This window comes from Ornithodoros turicata, chromosome 3 (assembly GCF_037126465.1).
Source record: "Ornithodoros turicata isolate Travis chromosome 3, ASM3712646v1, whole genome shotgun sequence".
NCBI classification, from domain to species: domain Eukaryota; kingdom Metazoa; phylum Arthropoda; class Arachnida; order Ixodida; family Argasidae; genus Ornithodoros; species Ornithodoros turicata.
The window spans coordinates 27911510-27930866 of record NC_088203.1 but is presented as its reverse complement, the minus strand read 5'-3'; the positions used below and the strand labels follow the sequence as shown (position 1 = coordinate 27930866).

General features: G+C 48.4%; 1 protein-coding gene across 3 annotated transcripts in view; it reads right to left on the bottom strand.

Moving 5' to 3' along the window:
* The window catches only part of LOC135388337 (uncharacterized), a 41894-nt gene continuing 22537 nt past the window's right edge, over positions 1-19357 (bottom strand). The window contains exons 7-11 of one of the 3 annotated variants that reach the window (XR_010421329.1): positions 19050-19192; positions 18794-18935; positions 16187-16366; positions 6359-6517; positions 1-271 (exon numbers count right to left, since the gene is read on the bottom strand). Coding sequence is in view for 2 of the 3 variants with exons in the window: in XM_064617826.1 (XP_064473896.1) it covers positions 6416-6517; positions 16187-16366; positions 18794-18935; positions 19050-19192 (567 nt within the window). In the remaining variant the exon portion in view is untranslated. Of the gene's footprint in view, positions 272-6358; positions 6518-9968; positions 16124-16186; positions 16367-18793; positions 18936-19049; positions 19193-19357 lie in introns of those variants that run through there. The other 2 variants (XM_064617826.1, XM_064617827.1) reach the window with 2 other exon arrangements.

The following is a 19357-nucleotide window of genomic DNA, read 5'->3' as shown; positions in this document are numbered from 1 at the left end:
AAAGCGTAAGCAAGCAGCGTCGTTTTCTATCACATTTGTATCCATATATCCACAATCATCTCCCAACCCTTCCACAAGTGGTCGAGTTGTGTTACGTCCAAATTCCGTCGCACGTGTAGAAGTTACTTTCCATGTGTTTCTTAACCCAATGCACGATGGCGAAGCTGTCGGCAAAGATCTGGTCGCGGCAGACATTCGTCGTATCTTGGTATTCCATGTCGAAGGTAACCCAGCTTCCGTCGAAGCCAAATTGTTTTGCTGCGTTGCACATCTGCAAATGATCAAAGGTGACAGACAACCCAAGATATAACGTATTCTGCTCAGTAAAATTGAGTCAAGCATAACGTGACGTCAGCACCACACTCTAAGGAAAAAAAAGGAGTAAAACGGGGAGTAATTGCAGCTTCTACTCCCCTAGTCTGCAATTACTTCCCATTTTAGTCCCCTAACCCAACATTCAGTCCCGACATTTTCTCCCCAGGACTGCGAATTGTCACTAAACTTCGCGAATGGTCTCCTGAATGCAACAGTCTACGTAAATATGTGCCCTTGGTCAATTTGAACGACATAAGGCTGCATAACTCAGACAACGTAGCAATTTTCCAACAACACGGAGTAAGAAACAGTTAGCGCATCTTTCTTCGCAAATTGTGCCCTAGTATGGCGCAAGATTTTATATCACTCGATATATCACGGTTGACGGTTTGCTTCAAAGTATTTTCATGATTGCGCACCAATTATGTACCTGGAACTCTTACAACAGCGCGTGAAATGCGGTCTTCACTCTGTGACATTCATTTACTCCCGTGCATTTACTCCCGAAAGGGGCTATTTTTTGTGGCAATGCAATTACTCCCCAAAAGGAGTTGAAATACTCATTTTTTTCTTAGAGATAGAGATTCAATCCTCACAGCATTGATCCTCACATGATTGTCACAGAGTGAAGACCGCATTTCACGCGCTGTTGTAAGAGTCGTGATGAAATATGGTATGCTCTTAGAAATGATTTGGTATTTTAAAAGGAATAGTGATAACATGCTATGAAAGGTCACTCTTCTGCACAGCTCCCTAGTTTCTCCCTTGGAACCACCTCACGTGACGTGTCTCCCTCACAACCAGGGTGTAAGAGCTCGCCCTCGAGCGCAGGAAGTTTCTACTATTAATCCATGCAGAGAACGATGCCGCTCTGCGAAAACCCGCTCACTGGTGCCTTGCGAGATCGCAGACACCTTGTCACGTGAACAATGCCCCTCACACGCTCAGGGACACACTGCCGTAGCATATTCGCAGTTCTATGTCACGAGTTCTACGTAACTATGATCATGAGCAACGTCCAGTGATCAGTCTGTTGATTCATTTCAATCATCTAGTGGGCTTTAAAGGTACTGTAAAGCAGCACGGATCAAATGTCATTTCGTGTGGCTATTCGATAGTCCAAGCCACCAGGGCAAAAACTGCACAAGTTTCATTACAATCGGCGGTGCAATTAATTAAAAAATTGCAATGAAAGATTACGGGCAACACTGTACTAGGTATTTGAAATGAATCCTTACTCCTGACACACACGGCGGCAACCACATTGCATGCGTATAACACTGGGCCCGACAAAACAATCCACCATAAAATCCGCCCTTGCAATCCACACAACGATCCACATCTGAGGATAAACGGATAAGCGAACTGAAATGAAATGGTGAGCCGTTGAAAAAAAAAAAAAAAAAGTCACACGTTCAGCCAGAAGCGTCGGGACCTGTTTGTTCACAGAGGTTCACAGAGACAGTTTGTTTATTCGAAAGAGGCCGCGAACAGAAGGAGCGCGCAGGCGTAGCAGAGAAGTAGGGAGAGCCTCCATCGAACAGCGGCCAGCGCTGGGTTACTTCGCATAGAACACTGTTAACAGGAGTTTCAGAATGCATAGGTAAACAGGAAAACTAATAATACGGTTACTAAAATAACGAAGTTCCGATGTAATAGTGTGTGATACCAATTTTCAGTGTTGCCCGCTGTGCAGGAGGTTGTTTGACACCAGGCGTCGCACCGCTCCACTACGCCGCAGTACCGTGTATCCCAAAGGGAGTCTGTTCATTACGAGGAGCCTAAAAAGGAGGCTCGACCTGTCCATCAAATTGAGCGTTTTTCATTGGCCGCTGTTTTCTATGCGGGCCGCGATGACAGCAAAATTTTCCCGAAAATGGCGGCGTAGCTTAGAACGGCGAAGCGAGGATTTCATGACAATTTTTTTTTTTACAAATCACGTCAATTTTATTCCGTAAGTGTACATTGCGTTGCAATTATCTTGCAAATCATCTTTAAATTATGCTCCAGTGCCGATGTTTACCTGAAAATAATGTTTCGTCGTCCTTGTTAGGCCTAGTAACGACAGCGATCACAGGCAAATAGTAAGAAAAACGCTACGGATGCCCAACAATTTGCATTTGATGACATACTTTTATCAATATACACACCTTTACCCGTTCTTGATTCAATCTTGTTATATTTCATGGTTAAAATACGTATAATACTGGCAGTCTGTTCCAAGTAGCGGTTCTGCCGGCCAATCAGTTCTGCTAGCAAGCACTTCCGGTTCTGCTACTTCTGCCCTTCTGCGTCTTCCCGACATGCCCCTCTCCATCCAGATGGCGCCGTTAAAAGGGGACGCAAAATCCATTATGTTGCTAGGTCGTCAGGGAATATCCTATTCAATCTAATCCAATCCAGTTTCCCAAAAATGTCGGCACCCAGTGAATACAGGTAATATATAGCTTGGATAGCCTGGTATTAATAGCGAACTGTATTTTGGCTCGTGATTGGCCAGAGAGCTCAAAAAGTGGGTGGAGCTCCAGGTATAGGCAGGTCCCATTAATGGCCAGACTCTCTTTGGCATACACGGCACTGCTACGCCGCATCTTTCATGGCAAAATAAACATGGTTATAGCGCGTTGGCGGTCGTATGCTTCCGCATATGGTATTTTGAAGCAACAAAGTCTACTGCTTTACAGTACCTTTAATACGAGCTTAAATTTCAGGATATTTAACTGTCGTCCCGGAAGGCGCAGTGCTTTGGCAGCCGCAAAGGTAGCTGACTCTTATCTCATGAGGGCACCGGTTTGAACCACGATACTAGTCGAGAGGAGGCAAAAACGGCGTAAATTCCACAGTCTCAAAACAAGAAAAGGTTTAGTTCATCGTACGCTATCACCTTTCCCTACGTAAGGGATGGCGTTGATGGTTCTGCGCACGCCCATAACAGAAAAAGAGCTTCGCGCAGTGCGCAGGACCACCAACGCCATCCCTTACGTACGCTAAGGCGATAGCGTACGATGCACTAAAGCTCACTAACTGTCAGTGTTAGTAGATCGCTACGGGGAGCCCGGTTTGCTACCGCGTTACCGCACCTCATCCAAAGCTCAAGATTCGAGTCGCGCATTCTGTCATTGGTTCCGGTTGACGGTGGCGTAATGAACGGTCTACGAACACTCGGTACTGAAGACTACAGCTCGCGGCATACTTCTCTCGATTCGAGAGCTTGCGGTTTATCCCGCCTGGAATATCCAGGCCTTGCAATATTGTACGTTTGGTCGCACGGGATAGCATGCCGTACGTGTCGATTGGTGGAAGGAGACATTCTTGGAACACCTGCAGATTTGAGACAGGATGTAAACTGCAAGCTGTCGATTCCAGACATATATGTCGCAAGCTGTACCACCGTGAGCTTTATGGAAGGAAACAGCGCGGAGCTGATAGCCTCGTCCCTCCGCGTACCCACATGCGGAGAGTCTGCTCGGAAACGCGGCGCGGTAAACTCTTGCCGCTGTGCTGGAAAAGCCACCTCCGCTTTCCGCTTTTTGGCGATCGCGCAGTGCACGATTTTTAGCGGCATCCGCACATGCTCGGCCAATCGGGAAGTAAACGGAAGTTGCGTGCGTTCTTGTTTTCTTCCGGCTTCCCTCACGGAGAGCATTGACGGCGTCGGTGACTGGAAGGTATGTCGCTGTGATGCTCACGTTTTTCAGCCGGCGAATTTACGACGGAAATAAAATGTCATTGCTGCCTACATTATAGAGCGTTGCATCAAAATGACTTTTTGGGTCGACACTCGAATAAACTTTGGGAGTGCAGGTAAGTAAAGTGTAAGCTATTGACTGTCAGTGTTAAAAATAAACATTGTTCGCTAGAAAAGATTGCGCTATCGCCACAGCGAGTGAACCTAAAGCCCGCGTTTCTTGCGTCTGCAATGTTGATTCCGCAAAAGCTCAGATGTAAGAAAGGAAACGTTCACTACAGTCAGTATAGCTCGACTTCGCTGTCGTCCGCCATCTTGTCAAGCTTTCGCTGTGGAGAGTCGCGGGCGGAAGCAGTATAGCTGGAGCGGCATGCACACGCGTCCGCTTGCGGCAGGCGGTTGCGCACATCTCTACCGCATGTGGGTACGTGGCCTTAAGGCGATGCTTTGCGCCTCGATCGGAGTGGGAGTGGAAAGTATGTAAACGGCGCGGCCGTACCTTTTACCGCCGTCACTTCCGCCGCACTGCATTAGCAACTGATAATGGGTAGCGATGCTCTTACGGCCTGGTAGCATACGCTGATAAGGATTCCGTAGTCGAGGCGATGAGCCCGAATAATCGAGTTTACTCCATGCAAGGGACAACATTCCTTCGCACTCTACACCTCTTCAGTGAGAGTTTTGCTTGTTTCAATCGCTCTCTCTCTCACGCATTTGACTTTTTTTTTTTCCGGGGGGGGGGGGGGCGTTCTTGGTGTTAGAAAAAGGAATCATTTTAGGTCTTGTGGGAACCAAACGCATTGTCACAAAAAATAGACCACTTAGGAAATAAATGCACGGGACCGCACGGGACCGCATTTCGCGGTCTCTGCTAAGAGTATCAGGTGCATATTTTTTGTGCATGAATGAATGAAAATACTTTCAATTGAACAGTCAACCGTGACATGTCGAGTTATAGGAAATCTTGCGACATGCGTAGGGCACAATTTCGCAAGAACAACCAATTATTATTTTCCTCTGTGTGTGTGGCAAATTGCAGCTAAGTTAGCTAGGTTATACAACCTTATACGATCGAGTTCATGACGGATCATATATTTACGTAGACTCTCGCATCCAGGAGTCCGTGTGTGAAGTTCTGTTACTATTTGATACCTTGAGTTTCACGCTTAGGGGACTAAAATGGGGAGTAATTGCAATCTAGGGACTAGAAGCTGTAATTACTCCCCCATGGGAAGAGGGGGACAAGGGGGAATCATCTTCGCCCATATAAACTTCCCATAGTGCCCCTCCTAAAATAGTTTTCTGGCTACGCCGCTGGCGTCGTTATTTAGCTTCATGTAATATTCGTTAAGTTAAATGTAGTGGAGGAGGACGAGCGCTCATAATACAATTCAATTCAATTCATAGTTACAATTTCGATTAAAAACGGTGGTTGTATTTTAGGAGAGCCTGAGAGCGTGATGACTGCGATTTTGATGCACGCAATCAGGTACGTATCGTAACTCAAATACTTGCAGTAACGTGTACCCATTTCTTCAGTTACTCCAAATACGCTCGGTTCATTAATTTATTTCAAGAAAAAAGAAACTCGAGAAAAGGATGACCTTGGACTGTTCTGGTTGGGCGCTACATGCGCATTTCATCTAAGATACACACGATCCCTTTGCTGTTCTGGTTGGGCGCTATATGCGCATTTCATCTAAGGTACACACGATCCCTTCGCTGTTCTGGGTGGGCGCTAAATGCACATTTCATCTAAGGTACACACGATCCCTTCGCTGTTCTGGTTGGGCGGTATATGCGCATTTCATCTAAGGTACACACGATCCCTTTGCTGTTCTGGTTGGGCGCTATATGCGCATTTCATCTAAGGTACACACGATCCCTTCGCTGTTCTGGTTGGGTGCTATATGCGCATTTCATCTAAGGTACACACGATCCCTTCGCTGTTATATATATATATATATATATATATATATATATATATATATATATATATATATGTATCAGTTTGACAGCAAATTCCACAAATTGTAGATTCGCAGTATCTTGAAATTAACTAGGTACTTTGAAGAGTATTCCTTCTGAAATACGTTTCAAGGGCAGCCGCCACAGCGGGCAGCCACCACATGTGGCAGTCCAAGGATACGTAAACGGACGAGAGTGCGTGGCACTGCTCTGTATCAATAACGTCCATCTTTTCATCGTTGCCCGCAACAGGCGGTCTAAGTCTTTCGCCATGTACAGTCGATTCACATGGACATCATTGGCTTGTCTGCCAATGATGATCTAACGCGAGGAGCGACCAGGCCTTGCTGCTACCAAGTATTTTGCATCGCCGGCTTCTATACTTACAGTTGTTCATACCTTAAACGTTAGGGTTGCGTTGGTGTCGTATGCGAGTGTCCTAGTCTACTCAATGCTGCGCGAGAGTTCTTGCATCCCGTGGATGTCCTTTGAGCACTGCTCGGGCACCGAGTTAAACTCATTGTATACGTCGCCATCTCTGCAAACCTGGAGTGAAGCAAAACACTCTCTTGCACAGCATTTTCGATACCTACGACGCAAACGCATATAAACATATATATATAATGGCACACATAGATACTACAGCTAGGGACAAAAGTTTACGGAACACCAGGGTGTCACGTTTCTCCAATGGAGCGGCAACCTAGCAGCACACCGAAGTCGACACACAAACTGAACAATGGATGGAATTGCCGGCCACTCGTTTCTTATTCGACCTCTTCCTGATAGCTAGGAGGGGGCCGCTCCGATGAAAAAATACGCAGGTGCCGTGTTCCGTAAACTCTTCTCCCAAGCTGTACCATCTCAGAACATTTATTATTGCTTTGCTCACTTCGCAAGTACAAGACGTGCAATAGGGACTTGCCACGTACGATACAAGTTCAAACGTGCCAAGGAAATATTTTTTGTGTGTAGAGAATATGCTTACTGTTGAGCGGTTAAATTCGTGCTTCTGCATGATACCTGTAGAAAAGTTCCACTTTCGCGGCCATTTCTAAACTCGTTCCGCATGTATTCGCTTGCATTGAGACGAGGAGCCACAGAGACAAGAAGACTTCATTCTTTCTTGCTGGGCGCGAACTGATGGCGCATTCCATTGGAAGAGCTGGGTGAAAGTTTTGACTCGGTAAGGCGTAGAAACTGTTCCATTGGCAGAAGCTGGGCATGAGTTTAATGTTCCGTTGGTGGAGCAGGGACAAAAGGTTTTGACTCATGAATTACCGCAGCGGTACACGATAGAGAAGTAGACAGTTCCGTAACGCACGGAACGTTAACGCAGAGTACCTAGTTCGCTACCGTCAAACGGATAGCAAGAGAGTTTTAGCAGATCGTCAGGCAACGCTACGAACGGTACGGTAAGAACTGTGTTGCCATCCAACGGCGATAACATGAAATACCGTTCCCAAGTTGTCTAGGCATCTGTTTCTGAATGATTTGCCTAATATAACGACGTTTTCGTGCTCTGTTCTTGTTGTCTTTGCGTTTGAAACTTAATTTGTTGTTCCACCAACAAACGAAAGGACAACGGACACTCCCTGTCGGTCAGTTCATCGCTATCACCCGCCGTTATGGCGGACGCTGCTGCTCACTCAGACTTGGTTGGCAGCATCCAGAGGCCAGAAGTCCGTGTTTTCGAATGGTACAAGGTATACGGCTTCTTATAAGAAGATGATGCAGTCCTTCGTACTGAACCGCAGTCTCGTAGTCTTCACTTCGGACACAGTCGACGAGGTGTTGCTGGCAGCCATGTTGTTTTGTGCGACGAAAACAACGTAGAGCACGGAACGCAAAAAGATGAGCCGATCGTTCCAACGGGAAACGCGGAAGCCACGTTTCCGTTCCCGCGCACGCGCTCTTGCTCACGTGGAGAATAGCGTTCCTTGCGTTCGCTGCGTAACGGTCTACTAAAACTCTCGAAGAGGAGGCATGCGCGATAAGTGAGGCCGTGATATTCGACCTTCTTCCTTTTTTTTTTACTCGTGTTGTCGTGCGTGTCTTGCATAGTGTAAGCAGTGCTCGTTCCACTGTGTGTAATGATATTGAGCGATTCCGAAGCAGTTTTCTGAACCCCACGTGCCAAAGCAAACCTGAGAAAGCACGCGGGTCACCCGAAAGGCACAGAGCGCGCATCGTACCTTGAATGCTAGCATTCCATCGACAAAGCAAGCCCGTGCGACCCCGCCGGGAACATGCACAAAATCTCACCCAGCGCCCCCAATTGGTGTCCCCAAATTGGTGGCCCCAAAATTGGTGTCCCAGTGGAATTTGCTACCAGATAGCAATGGGGGGCGTGATCCCAGCTCCCCACTCCCTTGTCATCCCTATACGATGATCGTGCGCAAGTTCCGCCCTGCGGATGGATGCACCCTCCCAATGGGTATAGCTGTTGAACCGGACGTCGGATGACCATCTGGTTTGGTAGCCTTGACTGACAAGCTCTTACGACGTTGGATGTGCCGTGCAACACCTTGTCAATTTAACATAGCCTGCGAAACATGCTAGGACCTTGTTCTTCCACTAATACTACGTCCCCGCACACGCGCGAATGGTTTGCGGTGGACGCGCTTCATGAAAACGCCACGGAGCTCTCGTGCATTCGATCCTTTCTCCATCTGGCCTACTGCCGCTTTGCGCCTTCTTGTCGAAACAACCAGGTTTCTATGAGATCGTCATTGACATAGGTGCCATTGGCGCGTATTGAATGCATGGCATTCCTGCCTCCAGTAATTGCTGCAGGGGTAAGAGGAGTTGTACTCTCAGCATCCGCGTAGACATACGTTAGCGGACGATTGTTTAAAATTGATTCGATCTCCACTAGGATGGTTTTGAGTTTCTTTGGGCTTCACCGTTCGTCCAACAGCTTTTCGTAATGAGTACTTGATGCTCCTCACCAGGCATATAAATCATAACCAGGGGGGCTAGAAGAAAAGCTGGGAGATAGAGCAATGGGAGAGACAAAAGGAGCTGTACGGAGGCGAGACCTCCTCCCAACGTCGAAGTCCGGGAGGTGCTATGATCGATATTGTGCGTTCGGCCACAGAACTGGAACGCGTGAAGGCCAGGCTCATTCGGCGCCATGGTATCCAGTCCAATCCAAGTAGTGCTTCATTCCGCTGGGCGCAGTGTGCGGTCTGGCTGTTTTGTCTGCTCTCATCGTGTCCCCTTGGATTGAGTCTTATTCCGTAAGGAACGAGTATCGTACTGTTTAAGCTTCGTGCTGCGACATTCCAGAACGGCGCACGGAACTCGAAGGGGACATCGTTCGTAACACACTACTGGCCTACCGTATCTGTGATAACGGCTCACTTGTTGAGACGCCCCACTTCGCTGGCTTTGTTTCTAGTTATTATGAGTTCTGTGTCACCAGGCGTTCATAGAATCCCCCTCACCAGGATGATCGTTCAACGATGCACTGCCAACGAATTATCTTGGTTGCTGTGAAGTTCCGAAAAATCGGGTTTTTGAGCATAGCATTGATGTCCTTGTTGGCTCGTTTGAAAGACGGGACACCGTCGCTGTAGATAGTGGAGCAGAATCTCTGTCGCGCAACGAATCTTCGAAACGCCGTCAAGAAACCGACCTCGCCGACGTTCGACCATTTCTAAGTGCACCGCTCTCACGGCCGAACATGTTTCACGAAGGTCCCTTGGCTGAATAATTCGTAATTAAGTGGCGCCATCGAAGAACTTTCTTTTTGGTAAAGATCCTTTGGACATCGGCCATGAACTGACTAGTGAACGGCTCATTTGCATACGCTCACTATTTAAATAAACATCGTAACTTTCAAAATTTACTTCGCACGCTTTCGGAACTACTGTTTTACGTATCGGGGCCTACAGCGAAAAATATTGCAAGAGAAAAAACCTCGTGCTTCGAATGCTTTCCAATCGAATCGAGTTCCTCGGACAAGTCAAGGAAAATGCTAAGAGTGAAAAGTTGACGCTCAATATTTGGAATGATAATATGATTTGCATGCAAAAGCGCAAGTGAAACCCAACTGCTGCGGCACGTAAGTTTGATAAGAAGGAGAGTAGTCGTGAGCGAATGAGGCTTGTGCAGGGACGTAATGTGTGGTCACGTGACATTGGAAACCATTTTGCCACACCGGAGTCAGAGTAGGGGGATGCCGTGAGTTACGAGAGGGAATTGTAATAACACACCCTGCTGCCTCATTCGGCACGCATAATACGCTTGTGACGCATCCCCATATTTTCCCATGTCCTGTGGGCCCAAGACTGCGCGTGACGTCATGTGCACAGGCCTCATTATCTTCTAGCGATCTTTCGAAACGACTGGTCTGTGGTTTGATATCGTATTTCAATCCCAACCTTTAAATATCACAGTTATTTTAGACTTCGGAAGAAATTTGGTTGCTGGCTTCTGTTACTTTTACAATTATTGACCGATAAGAAAACGTAGTTATGGAATATCTCGGCTGAAAAGGGCGCAGGCCTTGCAAAAATTTTTGAAATGTGAGGAGCAGCGGCTCTGAACCGCCGCATGAAGGACGTGTCGCAAGCAACACTGAGCGCCCGTCTTGTGTCACTGGGTATAAGTTCGCTTGATCTGTGCTTGTATGCATTCACCGCCTTGTAGTTTCCTCGTTTTTTGTGCAAGAATGTGTAATAAGACAGGTTGTGTGAGCTGTTGCATCAAAATTTGCGACAACAAGTCGACTTCTACGTCGGGTGTTCTTTATTTTCGCTTCCTAAGAGAATGGAATGATTCGGCACAGAGTCTGCCGACACGCGCCGCCGAGAGGGCCAGTAAACGGCGTGCGGCAAATCGTGCTACCGTTGCTGTCGAAGACCGAAATACCTGTGACGCTACATCAGTACTAAATCATACTGAACCTCGCATTACTTCCGTATAACTATTCGTTTCCCGCCTCAGCCTACTGCCGAACCGACCCGCCATACGCACACTTGCCGAAGTCAAACGTAAACGTCGGCGCGCAGAAGCCCAGCGTATGCGCCGTGCGGCACAGGACACGGACACAGGGGAATGTAGTGTGGATGAGTGTGCATGTGTGATGGGTATGTGGACCAACCACACGCAACGGCACAAGGAGAGACTCTGTGTTCATGAGATATGTGTGTGCTGCATGGAATACATCTCCCACAACAGTATTGACTGCCCATTCTCTGCGTCGCCTGAATTGAACGGCACCCAGACGAAGAGGAATCGTTATTGAAAACACAATAAGTGAATCACCTGATTCCTTTGAAGTCGCTGTTGATCTCTGATTTTAGAGCTTCCCTTATCGTATAGCTTCCGAAGAGTGCTGCCGACCTGCTAAAAATAGGGAAAGTTTGCTTCTTCCGCTTCTGGAGACCTTGTCCTTCGTAATGCTATCTCATTTCATACGCATTTGGCCGTGCACCAAAGGGTACGGTCATTTTTCCATACGATTTTTCTTTCGTTACGTGAAACGTCATATTTTTGCAAACAAGGGCACAATACATTGCCAAACTAGAGTCACTAGCCAAACGGAGGAACACCCAGAGTCATACGAGGTCTCCTTTTGTTGCGGATGAGGTGGAGCAGTGGTCATAACAGTGGAAATATGCTGTGCAAGTGAACCTTTGCGCTAGAGGGGACGGAGAAATCACATGGGCAGCGTTCCTCCACTCACCGGTCGGCGCGAAGTAACCAACGTGCCTGATGTTGTGGTTGCGGTTACTTCGTTGCTTCTTTGCCACGTGAGCCGACCCACGTGGGCTCTCCGCGTCCAGTTTGTTGTGCTGGGGTTCCGCCAGTCATGTGCCGCGTTAGGTTACGTCAGAGGCTGAGATAAAGGGGAGATTGAGGGGCTGCCCTGAAGGGTATGACCTACTTGCAGAACCTATTGGAACGGCTTGGTGGCGAAAAAGCCCTGACAAAGAAGAGTTAACATTCTTCAACGCAAGAAGAAGCTTCTGCAAGGGTGGATTGTTCCAGAAACGCGAATGGATACGGGAGGATTGTGCCCACATCAGTAAGGGTTCCCGTCCAAGAAGTGAGAAGACTAATGCCTGGTTCTCAACACCATAGCGCTGTTCTTCGGGTTTCGTCTACCTTCGCTGTACGGGTGTCGGAAAAGGGTAAGAATATACCGCTCGACAAATTTATCGTTCTAGCGAGAGGTGCAGTGGATGCTTAGATATTCCGAGCATTTTGTAGTCTTCTGAACGGCTAGTGGAGAAAGGAGGGTGCGAAGGCTACTACATCACTCTCAGGTGTGCTCATTATCAGGTGTGCGCGACTAGCTCGTCGAAACCAGCTGCAAGGCTGTACAACAAGCTGCTGTCCAGAGCATTTCTGCGGTAGCGGACGAATTATGATAGAAGTTGTAGAGGAGGTGGTGTTCCTCTACATGAGTCCTGACCGGCGATGATGGAATGTCCCTGCGGGCAGATGGACGTGGCCTCACACTAGGACGGTGCCGGTAGAACTGCCGTGCCAGCGCCGTAGCGCGTGGCAGCAGAGGCGCGTCGTCGTCGTCTTCCACGGGCCGCCACATCACTCCCCCCCTCAGACGCGGAGCGGTGTGTGCGGTTGAGGTCCGCGTCGATACCATGAAGAGGAGAATGAGGACGACTCGTGGATGGTGGACGATTGGAGCTACGGCTTGCGATTGTGGCTGTTGATGCAGCAGCGGGATGGCGGGAACAAGGGCGCTGGATCCGGGCGGGTTCCAGAGATGAGTTGTGAGTGCTGAGTGGTTGGGTGCTTGATTGCGTTGTGTGGGGTTGAGTTGCTGCGTTGCTTGTTGCTGAGGGAGTGTGTTGAGTGATCGTTGTTGAGAGCTGTTTGTTGCTGATTGTGTTGAGTTGCTGAGTGGGCGACAGTACCGCGACCGGTACGACAGCGTGAATGCCGGTTGCCGCCAGAGAAGTGCCGCAGGTGGAGGCCGGCATTCACGCTGTCGTACCGGTCGCTGTCGCTGTTTGGTCTTATTGCTAAATTTCCGGAAGTATCGGGCAGCGTTAGTGGCCGATATTGAAAAGGCGTTCCTACAGATTAGCGTCAACGACAGGGACGCGCTCCGTTTCCTCTGGCTGCTGGAAACTCTTACACCTGGTCATCCTTTGCCGGACATCGTAACGTTTCTCCCTTTCTTACTAGCAGCCACTCTCCAACACCACTTCGAGACTATGGAAGCAAAGTACCCCAGCACCTGCAGGCTGCTCAGGACATCTCTCTACGTCGACGACCTCCTAGTTGGAGCATCGGATGAGTCAACCGACAAGATTTACCGAAAATCCAACGACATCTTCCGAGCAGCGTCCATGAAACTCCACAAGTGGGCGTCTAACAGCAGTCTCATGAGAGGCCGTTCTCAATCTGAGGTGACGGGAGCTGCGCCATTGGGTGAAGTCACTGGGGTCCTCAAGGTGCTTGGTCTGACGTGGAATCCAACAGTGGATGCGTTGATGCTCCTATCACACGATGTGCTCCAATTCGCACAGCAGCTGAAGGATACAAAGCGGTTCCTTCTTCAAACAACGGCCATACTTTACGACCCGATGGTGTTCCTTTCACCTTTCCTTGTGAAGGCAAAGATTTGGTTTCAACGGACGTGGGAGCTCAAGCTCAACTGGGATGATGCTCTACCGAACGACATAAAGCAGAAATGGCACGAGTGGTGCGAGGGTTTACCGCTCCTAGAGATGATACAAGTTCCACGATTCTATGAGCACGGCCTGGATGGCAACGTTGTCAGCCGGATGCTGCATATCTTCGCGGACGCCAGTCCCTTAGCGTATAGTGCAGCTGCATACATTTGCGTCAAAAATGCAACGCGTGAAGCAACCACTTCGTAACTTCTGGCAAAGCGAGGGTTGCACCGTTGAAGAAGCTCACATTACCCAGGCTCGAACTCATGGCGTGCCTCATCGCATCGAGGCTGTTTTAGTACATTTCCAGCCATCTCACGTTGGAGACCGACGAAATTCAATTCTGGAGCGACAGTATGATAGCGCTCTACTGGATCCAGGGGAACGCAACCAGGTGGAAACCTTTCGTACAAAATAGAGTGGTCGAAATTCAAGAAAATGGTTCGTCTCAGCCTTGGCACTATTGTCCTAAGGAAAACCCAGCAGACCTCATGACCAGAGGAATCACGGCCAAAAGCCTAGTGGAGAACGAACTTTGGTGGAAGGGCCCAAGGTGACTGGTTTACGGAGATAACCGATGGCCAGTAGAGCAATCGCCAACACGGTTTTCCGGCGAAGAGCGCGAAGAACGGAGAACTGAGGTGCTGAGCGCAGTTACATCAACGGTGCCCGTTCTTTTGGAGTCAAGCACGTTCAGCTCGGCGGTAGCACTTCACAGGACTACAGCATGGATCATGCGGTTTGCGCACAACCTCCGGAGTTCAGAGAAAAGGAACGGTCCGCTTTCCACGGACGAAATAGAAGCGGCAGAGGCCTACTGGGTCAAGAGAATACAACACATGACGTTTCATCGTGAAATGAGTAATATAAATACGAACGTAAAGCTACCGAATGAGTCTCCTCTCAGGGATCTGGCGCCATTTCTCAACAGTGACGGGCTTCTTCGTATAGGTGGGCGACTTCATTTCAGGACGTGTAACGAACGACACCCTCTACTCTAACCGGGAAGCCACCACTACACCAAGCTGCTTGTCATGCAGGTGAACCACCGCTTGCTGCATGCCGGTGTAAGGCTGGAGTCACACTGGTTATACATTATACACGAACATCCCGTCATACATGTATGACGAACGTGTATAACAAACATCCCTTAAACATGTATGATCCTACAGTGCTGGTCACACTGCTTATACACCGGCAAAACATGTTTTAAAACACGTGTGTATAACCAGTGTGACCGTGCCGTCATACAAGCAAGCACTCTGACTATGTTTGACAACATGTTGTCAAACACACGACGATGTATTTGTGCACTGCCGAAAAACGGTGATGGAAAAGTTGGATAAACGGACGTATTCGCCACGACAGTTTTCGTTCGCACGAGTCAGTGTCAACAACATCGTGATGCGCGTGAGTTATTTTACACGACTAAGTTGTAAGTCAGTGTTCGTGACATTGTGTTGCACGTACGTCCAAAATGGCGACCTCTTTGCCTGCGCACATGGAGCATGAAACAATCGAAAATCAGCAAGTGCAGCCCCGTCTTCCTCTTCTTCGTACATTTTGAATAGCGATGTTCGCGAATGGAAGCTATATAAACTCCTCGGTTGGTTACTGTGACACTGACGTGTGCCATACATCACGGTTTAAGCCACTCGCACTGTTCCTGCAGTCAAGTTGTATAACCACTGTGACCGATGTTTGAACAACATATGTTCGAGACTATGTATAATCATACACGCGTTTAGACCAAACGATGTTGTCAAACACGAATTGTATAACCAGTGTGACCAGCATTATACATGCTCCATACATGTTTGGAGCACGTGTATAACCAGTGTGACTCCGGCCTAAGGGACACAATGGTCCACATACGTGAACAATTTTGGCTTATACGGGCGCGCCAACTGGTTAAGGGCGTGATCCACCAGTGCATCACCTGTAAACGGCTCCAGGCTAAGGCAGCTGACCAGACGACGGCCCCTTTACCAGCGGACAGGATAACGAAGTCGCAGCCATTCGAAGTCGTGGGAATCGACTTTGCGGGACTTCTGATCGTCAAAGTGGACGAAGACGTCGGCAAGTGTTACATTGTGTTATTCGTCTGTACAGTTACGAGAGCGCTGCACCTGGAGTTAAACAGCTATATGTCGACCAGGGCTTTCCTTCAGGCGTTACAGAGATTCGTCTTTCGAAGAGGACTTTGTAGGGTCATCTGTTCGCACAACTTTCTGACATTTAAACGAAGCAAACGTGAACTGATGGGCCAGTGGCACGGCCTAAGGGATCCAGAGGTCAGCGATCATTTCTCTGCTTGTAAGATCGAATGGAAGTTCATCGTTGAACGGGACCCATGGTGGGGCGGCTTCTACGAGCGACTAGTAAGGACTGTCAAAACTTCCCTGAAAGAGGTTTTGGGAAGGCGGCTTCTAGACGCTGAAGAGATGCGTACAGTATGGTGAGCCATACGTCAGACATCAGACAGACCCTGAAACTGTACGATGCTATGTACATTTGCGTTGGTTACACGCGGTCTCGTTCTAACCGCAAAACTCACATATGCAGCAGTTCTCACGCTGTAGGCTTGCGTGCACTGGGGTATGTTGCGTTCGCCTTCACTCCAGTCACATGGGTAGCATTTTGGCTTCCGTATCATGCGCCCTCGTGGGCTGAATGACAGCATAGGTAGCGTACTTGACGGCAAGGAGACGTTACCCTTGAATTCCAGTGCGTCCACCTGTGTTGAGAAAGAACGCTTCCATGGAATCTCTCGGTATGATATCTCAGGATTTGTAAGCAGCATGAGGATACGATTAAGTACCGTACTGCCCCGTCTACTTGAGCCACCAGTTGGGAAAAGGCATTTGGCTGTATTTCAGTTCTTACAGGGCTAAAATACCGGGAGTACAAAAAATCTAACCGAAGTAGGTACAGTCGACCCGCGTTTATCCGGACGGCTTCGTTTCCTGTGAAAATGTCCGGATAGCGGGGGAACCGGATAAGTGAAACACGAAAATCCAGAGTGATCCTAAAAGGACATCTTTATTGACCATTACACAGAAAACTATCCATTGTCATCTGTTTCATTCTAATATACGCATGCAGTTCTTGCGAACCTTTGCGAATGACATTGACTTGCGAAATATTGTTCTGTTGCTCGAAAAATAATAGCGCTGTTCTCAGTGCCGCCCGCGCATTTTCTACCGTCACAGCTAGTGCCATCCACGCTTTCATCATCCGATTCTTCTTGAACACTATCGGAAGCGACGACACTGACGATGTCGTCATCTATGATTGCAGGGCAGGGGTCCTCATTGCGGACCTTCTTAGTCTGAAATGACCAGACTGCTCAGGGGGGATGGACTACTTTTGTGTAACGTTCAAAGTCGGAAAGGGAGAAAATTCTTCCTAGCAACACCGTCTTTGTGTCAGTAAAAAGAAGGCCACGACCAGGGTTCTCGACCTCGATTGACTAGGTGTGGGCCAATAGTCATTCTTGGACAATGACCGGATAACTGAAGCCGATTGTTGGGTATTAGTCACTTCTGTTCCCTGGAATTTTCGTCCGAGTCCGGAAGCTGAAGTCCGGATAAACGAGGGCGAAATACATGGGTAGAAATCCGTCCCCATGCTTGTTTGTCCGGATAGCGCAGGATCCGGATAAACGAAATCCGGATAAACGCGGGTCGACTGTATTAGCTGTGGTTCCACTCTTGTGGTCATCGTAATCTTTTTCTATACTCTTTCTTTTGTGTTTTTTTTTTTTTGCAATTTCACACAATCTATGCATATGTCGCCTTGGACGGTTCAGTCCTTACTCTTTACAGCTGGCGTTCTGGTACAAAATGTACAACCCAGTCTTACTAAACCGGGGTTGGTAATATCGCCCACATACGCGTCGATTTTCCGATTAGCGGCCGTACTACTTCCCTAGGTCTGCTGTATCCCTGTAGAAAGGAACGGGAGCTTTATGCTGACCCCCCTAGGGTTATGCGTCAGAACTTAACTGTGACAATCTCTTCTCACGTGACACATCACAGCGTATTAGTATAAGGCAGATGTCTTTTTCATTCGAGTGTTAACAGTGAGCTTTAGTAAACCAGTTTGCAACGTCCTTCTATACACAATAGGGCCGCCTTAATTCCGTACTTCCAGGGGGTTCTGGGCGCATCCGGCGCGCTCTACCATTGGGGATAAAGGCTTCTTTCAAACCCTACATGAAAAGGGCCCAAAGATCCCAAATCGTCGTGTAGCCAAGGCGGTGTCATCTATAGGCTCAGATGTCTGGACTGTGACGCCACGTACGTGGGCGAGACCAGCAGGAAACGAGACACGCGGGATCAAGAGCACAAACCGTGGAAAGGGCGACCAACGCAACTAGGTCAAAGACGTAGCTCGTGCGCCACTGCGGACAACGGGACACGTGTTCGACTACAAGGCGCTGTCACCCTGGCACGTGAACAGCGGTGGGGACCTAGAAAGTCCCTCGTATCCTGGCATATCCAAACGGAGCCAACAGCATGCAACGCCAACAGTGGCCCACTTCCTGGATCACACTTCGGCCTCGACAAACCCCTAACTAGCAGGACTGGTCTGGTTGCCCCTCACTTCTCGTCCGTAAATGTTTCTTTTTTTTTTCTTGTTGTTGTGTTCAGTCGGTGACAGTTTTGTATTCTCCAGTTATGACACCCGGCTTATGGAGCGTCTTTGCTTACATCCGTGTACTGTACGCGATACGATAATTCGAAACGATATCACGATACGAGGGACAGACGCTGTTGACGTTTTAGTGCACCGTGGAAGCAGACGGCACGGATAATTAACGTCACATTGTTCCCATATGTGCACAGAATGCACAGAAATCTCCAGCCGGGAACTGTGAAGCGTTTCGGTGTTACACTGTTGAGAAGTGTTACGCACCTCCATCTTGCCTTTCGCGTAGTTGCCCTATACTCCTCTTCTCGGGGGACCCGCAACTCGCCTGACATCTTCGATATGCTATAGTCAAACGGCGTACGCTATTACACGAGGAGATTCGTACCCGCGATAATTAAGCGGAACACCGGTAACCCCGCGCATGCGCCATAAGACCAACGACGTACCACATATCATATTGGAGATGCAAAAACGGTCTACTAAGACCCTCTATTGTCGCAGAACGTACCATAGATGGCTGGTCATCGATCACGCTACCGTTCCAGATCGACATCCCAGGGAGCTTGCAGATAGGCGTGCAGGCTGGTTGGATGCAAACCGGTGGTGCCATGTATGTACTTCTAAACAATACGGCGTACGGATTCAGTTTTCTGTGTGGAGAAAAATCAAAGATTGCACATATCCTTATGTCATTTCGTTGATGTCGTAAAAAAGATGTCTAGGATATGATTGGCCATCACCTTCTCCTAATAAACTCAGCTTACCTGACGAGCCGAAGAACGTGGTCCCTCAAAAACTGACCACACGTCTTTACAGCAGAACGTAATGGTGAAACACCTATCATTATAACGTCGAGGGTATCTTGGCCTGCTTGGGGGGAGGGCGAGCCTGGTATGCCGTGCAAGGTCTAAACAGATACAAATATTGTTGGTTTTCAATATCGATATAATGTGCGGGAGGCAGAACATGATGCGATATTACGATAGGTCACCGTGCACGTGGGTGGGCAAGGTAATGATGGCATATACACGATTAACCAGAGATAGGCAGTGAGTACATATTAACCGGAGTA